This window comes from Vidua chalybeata, chromosome 1 (genome assembly GCF_026979565.1).
Source record: "Vidua chalybeata isolate OUT-0048 chromosome 1, bVidCha1 merged haplotype, whole genome shotgun sequence".
Lineage (NCBI taxonomy): Eukaryota > Metazoa > Chordata > Aves > Passeriformes > Viduidae > Vidua > Vidua chalybeata.
In genome coordinates this window covers 1,182,060-1,204,172 of record NC_071530.1, presented here as the reverse complement: position 1 = coordinate 1,204,172, position 22,113 = coordinate 1,182,060, and the positions used below count along the sequence as shown (strand labels likewise).

At 50.2% G+C, this 22,113-nt stretch overlaps 1 protein-coding gene across 1 annotated transcript in view; it reads right to left on the bottom strand.

Annotated features, from left to right (window-relative positions):
• The window catches only part of SETD2 (SET domain containing 2, histone lysine methyltransferase), a 52,093-nt gene extending 30,034 nt beyond the window's left edge, over positions 1 to 22,059 (bottom strand). Inside the window, exons 1-5 of the mRNA XM_053952601.1 lie at positions 21,964 to 22,059; positions 3,826 to 8,216; positions 2,759 to 2,890; positions 1,766 to 1,894; positions 457 to 580 (exon numbers count right to left, since the gene is read on the bottom strand). Coding sequence (XP_053808576.1) covers positions 457 to 580; positions 1,766 to 1,894; positions 2,759 to 2,890; positions 3,826 to 8,216; positions 21,964 to 22,059 — 4,872 coding nt within the window. The remainder of the gene's footprint in view (positions 1 to 456; positions 581 to 1,765; positions 1,895 to 2,758; positions 2,891 to 3,825; positions 8,217 to 21,963) is intronic.
• Positions 22,060 to 22,113: the final 54 nt, after the last annotated feature.

Here is a 22,113-nt window from a genome sequence, read left to right as displayed (position 1 = left end):
GAGCTGAAGCAGCCATAAATAATTAAGGATATCCCATATATAAATATTCCAGTGTCAATCCTGCACAGAGGGACTCTGCCAGCTTTAAATATCCCAGTTTCATGGGAGTTTAATGTGAAAGGAAATGTGGATTTTTGGTGTATTTGGGCACCCAAAAAGAGCGAGTTTGGCTTGGAGCATCTTCCCAAACTTCTCTCCCATGGAACAACGAGCCATGCTCCATCTTTTCCTTTGGAAAGACACTTTTCCCTCCCTAAGGACACCGGGATACATTTAAACTGCCACAATTTTGTTGGAATTGAGCAACGGGTTAAAAAATCCTGAGGTTTGAAGTTTCCTCAGGAAAGCATTCCCAATGGATTCAGGACGTTGCTCCATGGGTTCCCAAGGAGCTGGTGCTGTACACAGCTAAATCCAGCCTTTCCCAGAGCCCATCCCAGCAATCCCACTGCTCACCTCATCGTTCTTCAGGGCCATGAAATAATAGTGGATGTTCTTGTTCCGGGCATATTCCTTCACCCGAGCCTTGAACTCCTTGTGATCCAGCACTTCCCCACAGTATTCCAAGACAAAAGTGTTGCTGCAAGAGGGAAAAATATGAATTTTCTTAGGGAAAAAAAATCCACAAACACAAAATAATCGCTGTTCAGGAGGATTCTTTGAACACAACTCCCAGCCTGGCCATCCTGGTGGTGTAGCAATAATGATGTGCCCTAATCTCAGGGAATTCTGATTAATTTGGGATTTTATGCTGTCACATGGGAAGGTGACAGAGGGACAAAGCTCCCCTTGGAGCAGGGTTTGTTCTATAAATTCAATATGTTCATAGAATTACAGGATGGTTTGGATTAGAAGGGAACTTTGAGCTCATCCCATTCCAACACCATTCCCATGGGCAGGGACACCTTCCACTGTCCCAGACTGCTCCAAACCCCATCCAACCTGGCCCTGGACACTTCCAGGGATGCTGGGGCAGCCACAGCTGCTCTGGGCAGCTGTGCCAGGGCTGGAGAGCCCTTTCCAGGAGGAATTTTTCCAATATCCACCCTGACCTCCTCTGGCCCAGCCTGAGGCCGTTCCCTCTCCTCCTGTCCCTGTTCCCTGTTCCCAGCCCGACCCCCCCGGCTGTCCCCTCCTGTCAGGAGCTGTGCAGAGCCACAAGGTCCCCCCTGAGCCCCCTTTTCTCCAGGCTGAGCCCTTTCCCAGCTCCCTCAGGAATTCTCCAGCCCCTTCCCAGGCCCTGGACACACTCCAGGATGCTCCTTTCTCCCAGTAAAACTCAGCTTGGCCTCCCCATCCCAATCCTCCCTTGTGCCTCAGGAGATTTCAATGTCCCCGCTCCTCTCTCCTTTCCCGGCCTCACCTAACCCAGCACTTGGAATTACAATCCTGAATTAAGAACAGGAGGAAAGATCCCCTCCAGAGCTTCTCGCTGTCCGAAGGGGAGGAGGAGGAGGACTCAGGAAGAGAAGTTTTGCAGAAATGGGAAGAGAAGAATGGACACAACCGGAATGAAGTAGGGACAGAGAAAGGGGAGGCAGATTCATCCCAAGAATAAGCCATGGAAAGGCTGCTGGGAAACCACAAAGAGCAAAACCAGGGTGGGAGATCAAACAACAGATGGGCAGATGCCAGAGGAAGAGGGACACCCAGCTGGAAGAACTCAGCCCATCTCCTGCCAGGGAAATCCAGACCCCACAGGCCCTTTTCCCTTCAGGAGGGAGAGAAAGGGTGGGAAAAGGCCGTGGGAAGAGGGAAGGCTTACGATGGCAGGTCCTTGGCAGCTCTGAGCCCCCAGCCCTTCTTCTCGGTCAGGATCACCTCCACATCCGCGTGCTGCTTCTTCTGGAAGCGCCGGTTGGAGCAGTAGTCACCGTTTGGACACCGGGAGGAGCTGAGGGAAGGGAAGGGAAGGGAGCAAATCAATTCCCAGCAGGAAAACAGCGCCAACAGGAAGGGCTCAGATGGGAAATAAATCCCAAAGAATCATGAGAAATTCCCCGCAAAACCTTCTAATGCGGTTTGCTATAAAAAGCAGAACCACGTGGCTGTCAACATGCAAATGCAGATCGTTCATTTCTGGAAAGATAAAAACATTTGGAATGCTGATCCCGCTGTATTTCTGTATCAGGGCATCCCAGTGGGGAGAACTGGGCTCTTCTCCCCTTGTTCTGGGGGTTATTCCTTCAAGATATTCCCTGCCCTAGGTAAGGCCTACGAGACAAAAGCAAAAATTGGGATTCTGCCAGAATCCCAATCCCAATTCTGGATTCTGCCAGAATTCCAATCCTTCCACAATCCTCGTGCCAGAGGGGAATCCCACCAAGCACCGTGTCCCTGCCTCCAGCTCCCATGGAGCAGCAAACCTCTTCCAGAGGGAGAAGGAGACCCCAGCCATAGGCTGGAGAGGCTCTGGAGAAAGGAGATCTAGGAGGCTGTGAGGGCTGATCTCCTGCAGACCATCCAAAGATTTAAATCATGGAATCATGGGATGGTTTGGATGGGAAGGGACCCTAAGGATCACCTCATTCCACCCCCTTGCCATGGGCAGGGACAGCTCCCACTTTGCCAGGCTGCTCCAAGCCCCATCCAACCCCCAAAACCTTCCAGGGATGGAGCAGCCACAACTTCTGCTGGCAGCTCCGAACGTCACTCCAGGCCAGCACAGACACTTCACTGGAATTCCCTCCCAGGAATTCCCAGGTTATGTGAGGGATTCCCAGGACACCTCCAGGCCAATCCATGGACCCCAACTCACCACTCGATCATGAGCAGGCGATTGAGACAATCCTCTCCACAGGCCACCTCTCCCTGCGCCCGCTCCTCCTTGGACAGCGGGGGACACTCACACAGCATCCGCTTGATATCCCGGTGGGATTTGTTCTTCTTCCTGGGAAGCCAAGGCATGGAAATACAGGTGAGACAGCAGCCAGGTGGAGAAACTCCTCCTCAATCCTTATCAGTGCTTTTTTTTGGGAAAAAAGGAAATAAATTTCTCGACGTATGGATTGATAACCCTAGGGACAGGAATAACCAAGGACACTTGGCTTGGTGATGCCTTTGTGATGACAAAAGGTGATTTCTTAAAGGGAATTCCCAGGATATTTAGCTGTTTTTCCTTTCTCCTCCCTGTCTATGTTTATTTGGACACCCACATTTTAATAAGGCAAATTGGACGGTTTGGTTACTTCAGCCTCTGCTGTGCTGTCAAGTGAGAGGATGAAAAAAAAAGAGAAAATCAGAGTTAGACAAAAAGCAGGGCATCCACTAATTCATATTTTAGCTTCCATGAAGGATTTGGGGAATGCTCTGGAGCGTGGATCCCAACAAGGCAAAAAATCCATAAGGGAAAAAAAAAATCAAACTATGGCTATTAGATCTAAGAAAGCTCCTCTGAGATGATAAATGAAGACATGGAAGTAACCAAAACCTTTGGAAACGCCCCTTGTTTGTCCAAAAGCTTTTCCACACCCAGACAGAATTCCCTGTGCCAACAGAAAGGGAGTGAGCTGGCATTTGGGGACATTAAACAGGCAGGATCTGGTAAAGCTATAAAAAAGGGTATACATAAATCAACCTTGCCCTCTGATCCTCCCATTTTCCAACTCTTCTCAGCACTTGGGACTGTCTGGGCCAAACTGGGCCTTTCCCTTTAGGAGAAGAGAGCCCGGGGTGGCTTTGCCAAATGTGGGGAATGCATCATCCCTGCCCCTTCCTCCAAAGGATGCCAATTCGGCCATAAAACCCCCAAGCACCCTGGAACCACACGGAAGCTAAATCCCAAACTCGCTCCAGGAATTAAAACAAGGATGAAGCAGCAGTTACCTCTCTGTCAAGTAGACGTTCTCCTCGATGAGGTCGAAGTAACAGGGCATCTTCCCCTGCTTGGCAAACTCCTTCCAGCGCTGGGGGTCTCTGAAATCATCCATGATGCATAACCTGCCCACCATGGAGGAATCCTGCGGCGCCGGCTCCACCTGCTCCCCCTCCAGCTTCCCTTTCCTCTTCTCCCCGGAGTCGCCGTCGCTCTCCGAGTCGCTCTCCAAGTCCGGCCGCCTTTTCTTCGGTGGGCCTCGTTCCTTCACGTCGTTTTTATCCAAAGCTTTCGCCTCGTCCTTCTTCTCCCCGCCCGGCACCGGCTCCTTGGTGGAATTGCTGCTGATCTCGTGCGCCTGCACCGAGCCCTTTTCCTTCTGCCCGGGCACCTGGGATTTTCCAGAGGGGCTGGGAAAGCGGGGCTTGCACTCCTCATCCCAGCGCTCGTCCTCTTCATACTCCTCGTGGTCTTCCGTGAGGGAGTCCGGCACCTGCCCTTGGATGCGTTCGTAGTTGACCACGGAGGCTCTGCTGGCGGCCCTCGCATCCCAGTAACCGTTGCCTTGCCAGTAGCTCTGGGAGCTGGGATAGGCTCCCGGGCCCGGCTGGTAAACGTAGCCTGAGTACATCCCAAAGCTGCTGTCCGGCTGCTGGTAGGTGCTGCTGGGCTTCTCCGGCTGGGAGAAGTCCCAGCCCACGGCACCCATCTCCTCCGGGGCACGGAAACCATCCAGCCTGGAGTAGTCTCCGAGGCCCGACTGGTTCAGCCCGCCCTGCCCTTGCCGACTGTCGGGCTTGGAAGAGCTCATGTGGTGCCGGGATGTGTCGGTGCTTTCCAAACTCTCCGGGACGCAGAAGGGCTGCTCCTCCGGCCGGCCCATGGGCCTTCCCATGGCCACCACGTCCGGCAGCCCCATCCTCTCCTCCGTGCCGGCTTTGCCGTGGCAATCGGCCGTGAGGTCCGCCTGGCTCGTGCTGTCCACGCCATCGCTCTGGGCCTGGCACGGATCCGCCCGCAGCTCCTCCAGCTCCTTCCTGCTCAGCTCCGTGGAGGTTGCCGGACTCTTCTCCATCCCTCTGGGAGAACACCTGCTCTCCACCTGGGGAGCACCTTTACTCCCCATATTTTCTGACCTCTCCTCATAGTAGGGCCTGCTGGGCTCGGGGCGCTCATCATCCCAGTGGTCGGAGAAGCGCCGGGTGCTCCGGGAGGAGCCCGGGCTGCTCTCCTCCATGGCTATGGTGGAGTTCTTGGGAACCACCACAACTGACTGGAGCTTCTTCCGCGGCGTCCCGTCATCGGAATCCGAGTCCTCCGTGTCACTGTCCTCGCTGCCCCCCTCGCTGTTGCTGTCCCCCGTGTCGGAGTAATCGTCGTGGCCAGCAGGAATGAATTCCAAGTCGTTGCCACTGCTGTCACACGTTGGGGCTTGGGTCACCGTCTCCGTGTCGTCTGCCGTGACAATGACATCGGAGGAGGGATACAAAGTGTCTGGAAAAGCCGAGGCCACCAAGGGCTCGCTTCCCTCATCCCTCTCGGCAGATACGCCGGGACACTGAACCCTCAGCTCATCCAGCTCAGCTCCCTCAGTGGAAACAGCACTTTCTTCCACGACCTCTCTGCTGCGGTGCTCCAGCGGCACTTCCGAATAGTAGGAATGTTCATTCTGGAAGGACAACTTGCCTTTTGCTGAGCCAAGATCAACGTGCTGAGCATCCAACTCCAGCATCTCTTCGGCTTCCGAATGCTGGAGTGGCTCCTGGCACACACCCAGCGGGGGCACGTCCCATTTGGAAGAGACACTTTCCTCCAGCATGGGATGATCCGACTGGAGCCTCTGGGAACAGCCATCCTGGGAGGAATCCCTACTCGAGCTTTCCACTGCCAGGCTGATTTTATGGGAAGGATGGCCGTGTTCATCCTCCCCGGCAGACTTGGAATGGGAATCCTCCGTGCTCTCGTAATCGCACGTCACCGTCTGCGGCTCCACCTGCACGTCCAGGAAAGTCTCGGATGTCACTTTCAAATCCGCAGGTTCCGCTTCGATTTCCACTTCCGAGTGGTACAAACCAGGGGTGGCATCATCAGAAATGTAGCAAAAAACAGGTTCTTTGGTTTTGTCACAGGGAGCGTGAGTCACCTCCTCATCCAACTTCTTAAGGACAGCGTTAGTGGGATCTACATTCACGGCAGGGAGAGGGGCGGCTTCCTCCGGCTGCTGCGGCTCCGGAGCCTCCGCTTCCTGGAACAGGCTGCTGCACTCGCTGGACTGGACCCGGGAATCATCCAGCTCTTGCTCCTCAGACACATCCATGCTCTCAAACCCATTGGATGGCAACGGATATGACGGGCTGGTCTCGACGGCAGGCGATGCTTCCGACCGACCCGGGCCGTGGTCAGAGGACGCAGCAACATCCTCTGCTTTGCAGGCACTGGAAGTTGCCAGACCCTCATCCTGACCCTCCGGGGAGCCGTTCACGCTCGATTCCATGGGGAAACACGTTCTTAAGGGATCGTGCTTCGCCTTTAAGAATGTTTCTTGCTCCTTAACACTGTCATGGCCTTCATTTGCTGCAAGTTCCTCAGATTTTGAGTTTGCCAAGCCTGCCTTGGACTCATCGGCCTTTGGCAAAGCGGGAGAATCGTTGAACTGATTTAACGGAGAAAGTGTCTTTTCCCTTTCCAACTTTTTCACACTGGACACCCTGATCTCATTGTTCTTTACACAAGAGGTCTCTAAATCTAGAGAATTAGACTTGGACTTGATTTCTTCGATCGATTCTGTACAACAGAAAGAACTCTTAAATTTATCAGGCTTTGGTGCGGGGGCCTTGGAAGGGGTGGATTTATAGCGGGAGGAATTCACATTACTGTCGGGCTTGGAATGGGATGTCCCCTTCCGATAGCCCAGTTCATCAAGGGGAGAGCACCTTTTGGATACTTCACTTTCAGAAGTCCTTTTGGAATCTCGATCCGCTTTTGAAGACGACCTCCCTCGCCTGTCCACGTCGGCGTGAGACGACTCCACTTTGCTGTCCCTGTCCGACTTGGAGTAAGAGGATCGCGAGTCTCTGTAGGAGGAGGAGGAATGGGAGGACGTACGCCTGGAGTCACTGGACCTGGAATGTGTCCTCCTGTACTCATCCTCCGAGTCCGAGCTCTCCCGCGCCCGGCTGTCCGCGTACGACCGGGAATAGCGCGACCGTTCCCGGTACGGGGAGCTCCGGTGGTACCGGCGGTCGGAGTCGTAGTAATGCGAGCGCTCCGACCTCGAGTAGGAGGAGCTGGTTCGGGAGCTGCGATCGGAGCGGGATCGGGAATGAGACCGGCTCCGCCTCCTCTCTCTGTCAGAGCGGGAGCGGGAGGACGAGTACCACGAGTCTCTCTCCGATTTGGAATAGCTCGAGTACTTCTCATCCCTGTCCGACCTGGAGCGCGACGAGGACTTGCCCAGGTCATCACCCCGGAGGGACGTGGAGCTCCGTCTGGCATCTCTCTCCTTTTCCGTGCTGGAGATCTTCTGCTCGTGCGACCGCTGGCTGGAGGAGGTCCTCACGGAATCCTCGTCGGACTCGGAGCCCTGCAGCGCGCCGTCCGACTGGGAGAACTTCCTCTTGGCCCCCTGCCTCCGGGAGCACACGGGAGCACCCTTTGAGCCGTCGGAAACCTCATCCTCCTTCCCAATATGGGAATCTTCCTTCGGCGGGGTTCTCTCTGGCTGCTCGGGCGCAGGTTGAGCCACGCGTTCCTCTGAGCCGCGCGACGCCGGATCCTGCTTGGCGTCCGGCTCCAAGGCCTCCCTGGGCAGCGCCTGGCTCGGCTCCCTCGGCACGGGGGCTTCGGCTTCGCCGGGCGGCGACAGCAGCAGCGCCGGCATCGGCGTCGCCAGCGGGGCCGCGGCTCCAGGAACCGGCATCGGTGACGCCGGCGGTGGCGGCGGTGGCGGGGGAGGCGGCGGCGTGGGGGGGAAATCCACGGCCAAGGCCACCGGTTCCGTTACCGGTGCCACCGGAGCTGGGGGTGGCTTTGCCGTGACGTTCAGTAAATGTTTTTTAAAATGAATCTTCCCCAATTCTACCTTCGGTTTTGGGGGCGAAGATTCCTCGGCTGAACTGGCGGCGTCCCCCAGGTCCAGTTTATTTTTGGGGTTAAAATCAGTCGGAAGGGGAACCGCTGGAGGGGTGGGAGTTTCATTTTGTTTCTCATTTCCCAGAGCAGTCAGGAATCGATTGGGTAAAGTTTTCTTGGTTAAACTAAAGCTGAAAGACACTTTTTGTCTTCCCTGCTCCTCAAGGTTAACCTTGGTTTTGGTGCCTTTGGGCAAAAAGCGGCTCGAGGCGACGCCTTTGAACACGGGGCCTTTGATAAAACCGGCTCTCGGCACCGTTTCAGGTTTGCCCTGTGGAAGAAAAAGAAGATGCAGATGGGAGGAATTGGATTTTGGGGGGTTTGAACTCAGTTCTACAGCATTTTCTTTCACCTGGTGAATTTTTCATGATGATAAAAGAGAAATGCATACCCTAGGTCTGTCTTTATTGCCTAGCCCTGTCCTGAAAAAATCAATTCCTCAGACTTTTCCAGCTCGAAACTAAGCCTCCTCTGAGGTTTGGGCTGAGGCTTTTTATCTGACTTACTAATGACCAAGCTCAAAGTCCTTTTATCATTTAACTCCTATTTTTTTAAAAAAGAGAGTTCAGCTTATAAAGTTAATTGAGGGCAAAATTCTGCTTTTTTATGCTGTTTCTGTGGTCCCAGGCTACAAAAGATCCTGAGTTTTAAGCTTGAAGTGCATTTGTTTATGTGAATCCACCTGGATGCAGCTTTCCAGTACCGGAGAAGGCAGCAGGGAGAGCTCAGAGCCCCTTGCAGGGCCTAAAGGGGCTCCAGGAGAGCTGGAGAGGGACTGGGGACAGGACACAGGGAATGGCTCCCACTGCCAGAGGGCAGGGATGGATGGGAGATTGGAAATTGGGAATTCCTGGCTAGCAGGGTGGGCCCCTGGATCCCTGGAAGTGTCCCAGGCCAGGTTGGACATTGGGGCTTGGAGCAGCCTGGGACAGTGGAAGGTGTCCCTGCCCATCCAAGGGGTGGCACTGGATGATCCTGAGAGCCCCTTCCCACCTAAATCATTTTGGGATTCTGGAATTCGGTCCCAGCATAAACCAGAGCAACAACAATTACAGCAGGAATATAAAGCCCATCCTTTCCCACCTCCCCCCAACAGCCTTGTCCTGGTCATCACTAATTCCTGTAAGTTCCCAGGCTCAGGCCTAGACCAGCATTAATGAACAACTCCCCAAGAATTCCCATCAGGACCCAGTGGTGCATGATGACTCCATCACCTCTGGATCGACCAACTGTTCCAAGCTCCACATCCTGCCCACCAGGAGCTTCTGGCTGCCTCCTGCCCAGGAGCTCGCTCAGCACCTTGGAAGCCCAAACCCAGGAATTTTCAGAGCACACAGCACCCTGTATTCACCCATTTGAGCATTTCTTCCTCTATTTTAAATCTTAAAACTCACCTGTGTCCCAGGAATAAAATCCTGGAGAAGATAAAGTGGGAAAAGGGCTTTGTTGTCAACAGTACCTGTCTCCAAAAATCCAAATTGCATCAGAATCATGGAATTCCCGAATGGTTTGGGTTGAAGGGACCCTCAGGATTCTCCTACTTCAATCCTGCCATGGACAGGGACACCTTCCACTATCCCAGGTTGCTCCAAGCCCTGTCCAGCCTGGCCTTGGACACTTCCAGGGATCCAGGGGCAGCCACAGCTGCTCTGGAAATTACATTTTTTGTCTTAACCCTAATTCCAATGGAAAGAGTAATTTCCAAATTGTCCAGAGCCAGGTTTTGCTGCTGTAGCTGTGCCATGAGCACATTTTTGGCAGGAGCAGCAGTTTCTTGCAGCCCCCTGTGAATTATTAAGGATTTTGTTATCCTTTAACTCATGGAAAACAACGTGGAGCTGCCCAGGATCAAGGCACCACAGTAAATGATTAAATGAGACATTGGTGGTTTGGAAATCCTGTTTTTTCTGCACCCTGGGACATCACATATTCCAAAAACTCCTCTTTTTCAACACATTGGGGGTTTCATTGTGAGCATCTGTTAATGGTCTATCCATGACTTGTCCTGGTGACCCAACCCAGCATCCCTCTGGATCTGCAGCAGAAAATTCCCTTAACTGTGGGAAAACTGGGAGCAAAACCCAAAAGCATTTCCTTGAAATCTGTGGTTTTTATGAGGGGACATTTCAGGGATGATCTTAAAGGAGTTTCATGGCTAAAAGGGAACCCAAAACATTGACTTTGGAAAAAAAGGAATCTCCAGCTCTGAAATGGGCTCCTCTCACCACAACTCACAACCATCTCCACAAAGTCCTGCTGAAAATGCCATCCCTGTCTTCCAGAGAATCCACACATCAAAAGTGATCCCAGGATTCATCCACATTAATTCATGGAAGAATGAAGGACAAAATGAACGCTACTGAGACCACCCTCCTGTAGGAGTTCAGCCTCCTGAAGAGTGAGGGAACAGCATTTTGGGAGATTCCTGGATCAATTATTATTATTCTTACAACCAGAAATGCACAATTTTTTTACTCCAACTTGGGACAAGTGGAGGGAGCAGGTTCCTCTCCAACCATACCCTGAAGGATCTCCACAGGTCTGAAACCAAATTCTTATCAGGGATAGGATTTTTTAATCATATCAACTATAAATAATAAATTAATAAATATATAGGTAAAAATACTGGAAATGCAGGGAATCAGCATTTCAGAGTTTTCCTTCTTGCTACAACTTTGGTGCCATTATTTTGAATGTCAATGTTTTGATCAAAATCCTTCTAATTTCAAGCACAACACCTCTGAAATAACGGGAATAAGGGGGCTTGGATAGATCCACCTTTTCTCAAATGTGGGATCCACAGGCAAAAAAGAGCTGCCACATTTCCATTCCTCCCCTTCCCACAGCTAATTCAGGAGAGCTGACACATTCCAGGATATTTCCCCTCATCTGTTCACCCTTCCAGGGACTTTTTTTTCCCTTACATAACAGCAAATTGAACAAAACACAATTCCCAGAATTTGAAACACACTCCACAGGTAACTTGGTAAATATAATAGGTGGGAATTACTGAAAAGCTCCTCGGGAGAAGAGGAATTCTCCTTCCTCTCCTGTTTTACAGAAAGGGAACATTACTCAAAATGGGAAAAAAAAAAAAAAAAAGCACATCCAAAATGATTAACAGCCCTCATTCCAAAGCCAGGAGATTAAAATCTATCCCAGGCCTCCAAGTTTTCTCTTTTCCCAATAAATTCATTGAGTCACAGGCAGCAAAACTCATTATTTTTACAAATTAAGTCTTTAAATAATCAGCACCAACCCACACCAAGCTGTGCCATCACTTCTCGTGTGCCTGTGGCACAAGTGGTACTGGAATTACTGCCCTTCCTTCCCAAATTTAATGAGAATTACTGGCCCCCATTCCCAAATTTAATGAGAATTACTGCCCTTCATTCCCAAATTTGAGAATTACTGCCCCTCATTCCCAAATTTAACCAGAGGAATCCCAGAAAAGCATCCATTTGCTTTATCCAGCCCCTCAGTGGCTCTGGATTAATGGAATGCCTCAGTCAAACCAACCCAGCTGGGCTCACAGGAGACCCAGGAACATTGGAATTGGTTTTACTCACCTCATTTTCTTCTTCTCTATTGCAATCCAGCCGGGGAAACATGGAAAAAAAAAAAAAAAAACAGGAAAAGAAAGTGTGAACAGCAGGTAGGAACAAGAAATGGAACATTGGACATCTGGATTTGGAACGGGATGGACGTGGGACATGGAGTGAGGGAAACACCGACAGCACCTGGACACAAACCCAGCTCTGAGGGGAGCACGGCACAGTTGGGAGGCTCCAAAATTCCCTGGAAAATCCCGCATGGATTAGGACAGAGCAAACCTTTTTGGAGAGAACTGCTGGCTTGGTGCTGTCTCCAGTTATTCCAATATGCTGCAGGAATAAAACCCTCAAAAATGTGACTGGAAAAGGTGGATTTGGGATTCTTTCCATTTGAATACTTTCCTGAATAACTGAAAGTTTCTGCCTCTCATTGACAGAAATTAAAGATATTAACAAAGGCCTGACTGCTGTGTATCTGCCCTGGCTATTTGCATAATTAATCCCTATTTTGGCAGCGTGAAAATGAATTAATTAGGATCATTCTCCATGCTGAGCCAACAGGAAAGTTGGGTTTTCCCAATTTCCCACTCTTCCCAAGTTTTCTGCTCCGATCCCACAGCGAAGTCGTTTCTCCGCCGGGAAGGAGAAGGAACAGGAACACAACTCCCTCTCCTTGCTTTGCTCAATTCCTTGGAGAGTGTCAGGGAATTTCTTGGCCCTACCAACACACCTCAGCCAAGACATCAACACTTCCTCTGTCATGGATCTACCAGAGATCCCAAAACTCCTCTCCAGCGCTCCAACACAGCTCAGAGCTGGAATTCCTACACTTTACCAGCTTTTATTCAGCACCTTTGTGGTGACAAAGCCAAAGATTTCCCACAGAAAAGTTCACAGATTCCACCTCAAGCATCAGCTCAATGAGAAATACCCAATTCTGGAAGAAAAACTCAGAATTTTCGTTTCAGAGCAACGCGGACGCGGTGACGGCACAAGAACCACCCACGTCCCCACTGAAACCTTCACCAGCTTGGGAACTGGGAGCGAAGGGAAGTGCTGGGAAGAACTTTCCCCTCAGGAATATTCTCCTGCCCCTCCAAAGGCTCCCATCCAATTGATCCAGCTCATTAAAAGACCATAAATTATTCCCAGAGCAGCGCCAACAGGGTTTGAATCCATCGAGGAAACCCGAGCCGGGAGTTCCGGCCTGAGGGCACGGACGGGATTCAATGGGGCCAGGGCAAGGCAGGAATTCCCACAGATTCAGGAGCTCTCCAAGACTGGAATTAAGGCCTAAAAGGAGCTTTCAATTTCAGGATCACCAAAAGAGGAGTTTGGGACTTTCAGGAAGCGTCACGTGGTTTGGGTTTGAGGTTTTGTGAGGTCAACACTCAACAAAAAACTTTGCATTTGGTGGTTTAAGGGTCTTTCCCAACCTCAGTGATTCCAGGAAGATTTTCCAGACTTCCTAAGCAGATGCAGCAGAGAATTACAACCACCAGGTTGAAGCTGAGGGTTCTAAGGCAAAAATAACTGTCTTTATACACAAAAACCCACCTTTAATCAGCTGTATATTGGGAGAGAGGTAATTAAATTTCGTATTTATAATTATTAACAAGGATAATTAACGATAAGGAGAAAAGAGAGTCGGGATCCTTCAAATCCCAGAAAATGACCGCAGGAAAAAGAGAGGAAACAGGTGGAAGTGTCCAAGGCCAGGCTGGACAGGGCTTGGAGCAACCTGGGATAGTGGAAGGTGTCCCTGGGTGGGACAGGATGATCCCATTCCAACCCAAACCATTTGGGATTCTGAGATTCCATCAATTAAAATAAAAGGTGTTGACCTTCCTAAAAGCAGGGTTATGAATCCCATTTCCTTTCCAGCCTCTTCCTTCTCCCCAAATAAAATAAGAAAACAACAAAAACATAAAAATAGAATTCCAAAATCAGGGAAGGCGCTGCCGTTCCCTCAGGAACCTTGTGCCAAATTCCTCCCACGCTGGGATGAAGTTACATAAAATCCCCCTGCTCCAAGCTCAGGATCCATCCCAACACATAACCCAGGGCTTTTCCAGCACTTTTCCAGCTCCACAGGTTTGGAACAATTCCCTCAGCTGCACCTTGCTCCCTGCAGGCACCAAAAATAAAACGGGGATCAAAGTGAACGTGGAATTCCTGCACTTTTGTGGCTCCTTCCTGGGAAAGTCAGGAGACAAGAGTTGGTGAAACCCAAAATAAAACTGAACACTCTGAGAAGTGCTGAATAAATTTTAAAAATAACCTAAAGAACCACAAAATCAACCAAAGAACAAAAAAGAAATGACCCCACCACCAGGAAGCTTCACCACCTTTGATCTGTTTCCAGCAGCCTGATGCGCTAATTTTGTTAAAAAAAAAAAAAAAATTAAGCATCAAACAAATCCCAGGAAAAGCTTTTCTAAGGCTACAGAACCACATTTATATCAAATTCTTTACATGGGTCACATTTCCATATTTTTTTTAATATGGACCCACATTTCAACCAAAATTATTTATCTGAGGCCACATTTCCACCAAAACTCCTTACATGGAGTTTTCCTTACATATATTTGGACCTTACACACATTTTGACAAAAACTTTTTCTATTTAAACTTTATCAGCTTCTCTCCTGATGGAAACATCCCAATTTTGCCACAGGAATGGTGATAAAAAGTAAAATTTTATTTTAATTCCAGGGTTCAGCAGCTCCAGCATTTCTTGGTACTTCAACAGGTTGAGCTGAAGGAGATCTTTCTCTTTTTTTAAGTGCAACCCACACAATAATTGGGATTTTATCCTGGTTTTCCTTATGCAAAAGGAGCCCAAAAATGCCCTCAGGCTTCTAAAGTCTAAAAGACAAAACTTCAGGAGCCTCATCTCCCCTAAATCCTGAGGTTTTTTTTCTTTTCTTCCCTTTAAAAGAGGAAAATCTGGAAGCTTGAGGCTTTTCTTATCTAAGTATCAGCAGCCTAACAGCCCTGGGAGCTGAAAAGGCCCATTCCCAGCAGGAATTCAGCTCAGGAATTCACAGAGATCCATCTGAAAGCCACCACAATGTCCAAAGAAAGGCAAGCTCAGCTCAGGAAATTGGGATTTAACCTGTTTTGTTCAGGCTGGGTTAGCCTGAAATATCCTGGATGCAGCTGGAATTCCATGGATCATCACCCTCATCCACAGCAGGAAACTGGAAGGCAACAAACCAAACCAACACCTCAGCTGGAAATTTGGAATCCCAACGGGATCCTGAAGCCCAAAAGGAGTTATCCAGGTGGGCTTTACCATTGGGTTCCTGCTGGGACTGCAATTCCCTGGAAGCCAGGGAGGAAATTCCCTCTTTGCTGCTGCTCTCATTCACAGAATCCCAGAATCCCAGAATGGAAGGGACCCCAAAGCTCATCCCATTCCCAGCCCTGCCACGAGCTCCTTCCACTATCCCAGGCTATTCCCAGCCCTTGGACACCTCCAGGGATGGAACATCCACAGTTTCTCTGGGAAAACTCACTCCCCCCACAGCCAGAAACTCCTTCCACATACCTATCCCAGATTTCCCCTCAAATTTATTTCCATCCTCCACGGGAAGGATTTGCTGGAACACTCCCAGGCCTCAAGTGCCTTTGCTCCTCTGTTTATGAATCCCTAAGGTGGGATAAAAAACAAGGACAGAAGTGCAGCTGTGTTTAATGGAATACTAAAGGAATATTGGGAGGAATTCCTGGGAAGGCTTTTGTGCAGAGCACTGGGCTTTTAATATCCCAACGTGTCCCTGCTCCCAAAAACACCACACTGCAAATGGAGAAGGGACAGGCAGGAAAAGAGCTGGCGAGGTAACAGGCAATCCTGCTCCTTCCCAAAAAATCCATGGAGAGTGGAAAGGCAAAAGCACTCACGTGAGGAGGGAAAATCCCTGGAAAAAAATCTTACTTAACCAGGAGGTGGAAGCTGAGTTTCCTGGGAAATGAGGTCCAGGTAACTCCCAAAATCCCCAAACCCAGCTCTCCTGCTTCCCAAAATGCAAACTTCCCAATTCCTGGTTTAGACATTCCCACTGAGGGTCTGGAGCAAGGGAAGTGACACCATTTCTCCTGTGCTGGAATAGGAAAGAGCAGGGAGGACTAGATATTCCAGGGAAAGAAGGAGACAAATATATTGAAAATAGGGATTTATCCTTTCATTTATAAAAATGAGGAGGGGTTGAGTGACTTCATGTATTAATTATTCCATAATTTATCTAGGACTTATTCCATAATGGAATTATGGAATAATTCTAGGATTTCAGAGAAGTCAAGATGTGCTTCAGGAAAAAAATCCAGTAAAGAAAAAAAAATATCCAGTTTCTCTGCTCCTTCTCCCAGCTGCCTGAAAATTCCCAAACTCCCCCCAAATCCTGCTCTTCCCTTTCTTGCTCAGGGCACACCTAAGGAAGAAATTCCACTTGAAATCCTGACAGGAATCAGGAAAAGCAAAGCTGCTCCCATGGAGGATGGGAAAGGGATTCACCTGGCACAGGGAGGGAGAGGAGGAGGATGGAAGGGTGAGGATGAGGATGGGGGTGGAAGTGGGATGGGACCCAAAATAGAGGCACAAATCCCCACTGGAATTCAAAGCATGGCTCTTGGAAAACTTTCCCCTCCTCCTCTGGGAGCAGGGAAGGAGATTCCAGGAGCAGCTCTGGGAGTCAGCACCTTCCCATAAATCACATGGCCACGGGCTCACTTCCCAGGTAATCCCTGCCCCAAATCCCTCCTGGGGGACAAAGAGCCTTCCAAGGAAAAGCCCCACAAAAAGGGAAAAGGGAACTGGAAGCGCATTTTCCCAACTTAAATCCCGAAATCTGGGCACATCCCTGAGTCCATGCAGGGTGCAGGGGGAAGGATGGGCCTGGATCCACCCACAAATGCAGCTCAGCACCTTCCCATGGATCTCTCCCTGTGGAATAGCACGGGAGGGATGGACAGGTGGGAATGGCACCAAGAGCCCCCAAATCCACATTAAAACCCAGCTGTACAAAGAACCCCCAAATCCACATTAAAACCCAACTGTGCAAAAAAAAAACCCCAAAAAACCCCAAAATCCACATTAAAACCCAGCTGTACAAAAAAACAAAAAAAAAAACCCTCACCCAAATCCACATTAAAACCCAGCTGTACAAAGAACCCCCAAATCCACATTACATCTAAAATTCCATAGAAACTTTGGACACAGGTGTGGGATCAGAGCAGCCAAGGGCATCATTTCACTCCGGATTTTCCTCCCTTATTAACAATTCCTAATTAGAATTAAAACTGTCCTAAAGCCAAAGTTAGGCTAGATTTAAAGCTCAGGCTCAGTTCCACCACCAAAACATTTCCCCTACCAGCACAAAGCCACTTCCAGGACTGAAAATGGAATCAGTGGGAATAGGAGGGAATAAAAACCCCCAGTTTTTATCATTTTGCTCAAATCCCAAAATAATCTGTGCCCAGATAAAGTTCCTATGATTAAGTTGCTTTTTTTAAGTTGCTCTTTGTAAACTCCTCAATTTAAGTTAAAATAGGTTTGAGCAGGAAAAAGATTTCGGGAGGAAGTCCTGGAACCTGAAACCTTGAGGCATTTTGGGATTTTAAAATAAAACAAATCATCAGGAAAATCCCAGTTTACTTACAATTGTTGCTACCAGGGACTGAGACAGGGATTCATTCCCAAGGATGAGGATTCATTCCCAGGATTTGGGATTCATTCCCAGCACCTGGGCATGCAGAGGTGCTGAGGCTCCACCTGAGCTGAGCAAAGAATCTGGGATTTGTGCTAAGAATCAGGGAAAAAACTCCTCAGAGCAGCAAAGCCCCTCCCTCAGAGGGGGAGGATTTAGGAATGGCCCCCAGCATCCAGCACTTGCTGCTTTCCCAGAAAATCCAGGGATTTCCAGCCCTCCATCACCTCCCTGGCCTATCAGGTATCCCCATCCCAGGGGATTTTCCCTGAATGGGGCAGCAAATTCCAAGCGGGATCTTATGGAGCCTGAATGACATCACCCCCCCCAGGCACTGCACGGCACCTTTGTCTCCCAAAATGCCTGGAAAACAAGGAATTCTCTCTTTGGGACACAGATGGATACGTGGCACCCATTCCCAACAGCCCCAAAAAAAAGAAGCCATCCTGTCCCCTCCATCCCAAGATCCACACCGAGGCAAAACCATGAAATTTTAGTGTCACCACCTCCTAATTCACACACGTGCATCACCAAATATTCCCAAAATTCACCAGACCAAAGGCCCAAATATCCCATTCCGAGCCCAAACTCATCCCAAACTTAACAGGAAGGCAATTCCCAATCATGAGGTGACCCTAAAATCCCACTCCAAAGGGGAGCAGCTGCAACCTGCAACCCAAAAAATATGAAACAGAACATTGCAAGGCCCTGGCTGAGCTCAGAGTCACTCCTTTGATAGAAATAAATAAAAATAGATGGAAATATATAGAAATAAATAGAAATTCTCCAAGGATTTATTTCTTACCTAATTATAGCTGAAGTTTAATGTCCTGGGATTTTGCCCAGCAGGAGCAGGGACACCTTGGGAATTGCTCTCAATTCCACAGGAGAGAATAAATCCCTTTCATGCTCCTTTACACCAGAAATTTGCCATAAAATTCCAAACTGGGAATGGGTTGTGCAGGCAAACACCAAGCACCAGGCTCTGGAGATTTTTCCTGTTGGATTTCCAGCTGCAAGAAGCTGGGAATTATGATTATTTCCTGCTACCTGGGAATGACACACTTTGGATTTCGAGCTGGAAAATTTCCACTGGTGCATTTCAAACAGGAAAGGGAAAAGAGAATTACAAAGATGCTGGGGAAGCTGTAAAATCTTGGAGCAATCCAGAGGGAATCCACTGGAAATGAGACTCCACAAGGAGCTCCAGCTCCTTCCTGATCCAGCCTCTTCCTCACATCAATATTTTGGGATCAAATTTTGACTCCTGGCTCATATTCTCCTGAATTTTAGGTCCAGCTCCACATCATTCCCAGGGATTGTAGCCTCTGGAGTGGATCCCAAAAAACTGAAGGAGAGGTGTAGCTGCAGGGATAGAGCATTTTTAGGGAAGTTTACCTCCAAAAAATGGGGAAAGTCAGGAGAAAAAAAAAAAAAATCAAGGAAAAAGAAAATAACCTGTTCTACCAACACTCCATCAACCAGAGCCACATTTGGACATCCTCAAGATTTTTCCTCAAGGAGTTCTAAAGTTCTGGAAGGAAAAATGCCCATTAAAAACAGGTGCTGATAAATCCTCTCTTCCCTTCTAAATATCCAAACAAATCATATTGAAAATTCCATCAGCACATCTGGGAACAGGCTGCCCCAAGAAGCTCCAGCTGCCCCATTCCTGGAAATGTCCCCGGTCAGGATCCCAAATTCCCCATTCAGGCTCCCAAAGCCAAACACATAAAGTGAATTTTCCTTAAATACTCCAACTTTCCAGACACATTAAAGCTGGAAAATCCATGGATACTCTCAGGCAGCGAGAGTCAAGTTTCTCCCTTTCCTCTCCCCATCCCACAGACCATCATTAATCTCCTTAATAAAGGGGAGGAGCATTCCAAGGGAAATGCAGGTGGGAAACTCAGCCTTTCCCTCCGCTCAGCATCTCCCAGGTGGATTGGAACGTGCTCCAGGGCCCAAATGTGGGTGTTTAACCACAGCACTTTTGCCAGGAGCTTGTGCCAAGGGAACCAACCTTATGGATGGTGTTCCTTAGGGAAAAGCAGAAAACAGAATCCAGATTCCCAGGAAAAACCACCCCAAAGTGACACCAACAGGGAACAGCCTGGGAGACTCTACACATCCAATGAACATCAAAAAAAAAAAAAAATCTTGGGAACAGCCACAGCCAAAAACCTGGAGTTCCAAACTGTCTGAATCCGTATCGGGTCACGTTAACAAAACCCTCAGAATATTCCATAGTCTGATCCTAAATCCCAACCCTCCAAACCACCCACCAAGCCCCACCAGGATCACCGGGATGGCTGGAAAAGCTTCTTCCCCCAAAAGGGAGCAGAATTCCTGTTGGGGAGGTCTCCAGAAGCAGATGGATAAATGGAGTTTCCATGATGACAGAAGGGCATGAGGAAAAGAAATCCTTGGAGTCTGAATTCTGCCCTGTCATGGAGGTGTCACTGGTCCAAGAGGTTCCTGGGGATGATCTTGGAATCTTCTTCCAGGAAACAGCAGCACCAAGAGATGGAGTAGCTGCTGCTCACAGCAGGATACAAACATCCATCCATGTCCATCAGGAACAGCTTGTCCAGAGAAGCTGTGGCTGCTCCTGGATCCCTGGAAGTGCCCAAGGCCAGGCTGGACAGGGCTTGGAGCAGCCTGGGACAGTGGGAGGTGTCCCTGCCATGGCAGGGGTGGCACTGGATGGGCTTGGAGATCCCTTCCAACCCAAACCAGTCTGGGATTCTAAGCAGGTCCAGGCCAGCGTGGGCAACTCCATGGAGAAGCTCCATGTGGAATGTGGTGGCAGCTCTGAGCTCTGGGAATTGGGTCGGCCCAAATTTAAGCATCCAAAAAGTCAAGGAGACCTGGTTCTGCTGGACACCGACGTTCCCAGGAACGTGAGCTCTGGTTCACAAGCGGACACGGAGAGACACCCACGAGGTAAAAGCGAGCCAGAGTTCCTTTCCTACAGGAAAATTCCAGTAAAAGCCATCGGCACGGAGGCGTCATCGTTCAGCTCCCGGCTCAGCATCCACCTTCTCCAGCCAGCCTGGAGCTCCAGCTCAGCAGCATCCCTGGAAGTGTCCAAAGCCAGGCTTGGAGCACCCCGGGACAGTGGAAGGTGCCCCTGCCACGGCAGCGGGGAGATGAGATGATCCTTAGGGCCCCTTCCCACCCAAACCATCCAGTTAATAATTCCCAGGGAAAGTAAAGCTGAGCCTGAGGATTCACGGGGCTCTGATCAAACCTCTCCAAGCAGCACAATCCCAACGTTCCGAGCTACAAAAGCAGCTCATCCCAAAAAGCCAGCCCTGCACACCCCTCCTCATCCCACCCCGCGGCGGGTACGGAATGGGGGAAGCCACAAACATCCCACAGGCAGCACGGCTCCGTTTGAATTCCACTCTTCCCAAACACCCAAGAGATCCTCAGACGTCCCTAACAACCTTCAGCCAATTATCCCAAACGATCCCTTTCCCCAGGTAAAAGTTCTATGCTGGGAAAAGCACATCCAAATTAAGGCACGCCACTAACGAACGGAACGCCGGGATTCGAGGTGGGGATGGGGAAACAACCGCCCTAAAAACACCAGGACAGCTCCCAAAAACTTTCTGAGTCCCAACACGCAACAGCCGCCCCAAGGAAACCCCAAAATCAGGCCAATTAATCCATAATTCCATTAAAAAGTCGTTAGAGGAGCCGCTCCAGCTCCTTTCAACAGCCCAGGCTGGCGCCACTGGACATTTTTAGACAACAAACAGCAACATGAGACAACGTGGACAATTCTGGACACCAAATTCCAAGTGCCAGATCAATCCCGGGCACGAGGGTCCCTCCACAGGCTCCAAATGACAAAGGTTAAACACCTGAAATAGCCTAAAAGTCTCGGGGTGAACAAGAGTCCTTTGGACCCAGAGGGTCTCCCGGGAAGGGATCATCCCACCAGGGTTAAGCTGAAGTAAACCAGGATTTACTCCCATCCAAAACACAACCTGGATTCCAAAGGAAATCCTCCATTCCTCACTAATTTTAGAAGGCTCAGCCACCGGCACCGTTTCAGCTGCAACAAGGGGAAGCTGTTCCTCAGCTGCTCCAGGTGGGCACGGGCAGAACTCGTTCAAAAAAGGTTTGCTCTGTTGTCCCTGCTCAAAAAAAAACCACCATTTTTAGCTTTGCCTCCAATCCGGCCGTTGCTTGGAGGGTGCTCCGTGCCAGATGTCTGCTCCTTCCACCCCAGAGCTGGCAAAGTTTATGGAGCCCCTGAATCCTTCGCCAGCGAAGTCTAAAAATGTAAAAATAGCATTGAGAACCAGCGGGAAACGGGTGTGGGGGGAGAAACCCAGCAGGGACGGAGTGACTTCTCAGGAGAGGCGATAAAGCCGGAGGCCCTGGCGGGATCAAGGGGGTGGGTTGGTGAAATTCCCCATCCAAAGGAGAACCAGAGTTCCCGGCCATTAGGCTGCTCCCCCTTCCCTGGCTCCTTCCTCCTGGCAGAAAATGGGGTCAGGGCAAGGGCCGCCCGAGGGGAGAGAATTCCAGGGGTAAAAGCAAGACGAGGCTCGGTAACTAGGAAAAACAGCATTAATAATAACAATAATAAAGAAGGTACAGAAAAATGGCCCCGCGGGGAGGCCGGGACACGTCCGCACGCTCCGCCCGGCTCCCCCCGCGCACCCCCGGACAGGGACGGGACAGGGAAGGGGACACGGGCAGGGGCAGGGGGGACACGGCCCCCGAGCCGACCCGCCACCCCCGGCGCGGCCGCTCCCGCCGCTCCCGCCGCCCGCTCTCCGCCCTCCCCGCGCTCCCTGCCCGCCCTCCCCGCGCCCGCCCCGGCCGCGGCCATCACGCAAGGCCGGGGATGCGCGGCCTACCCCGGACCGGCGGGAGGACGGCGGGA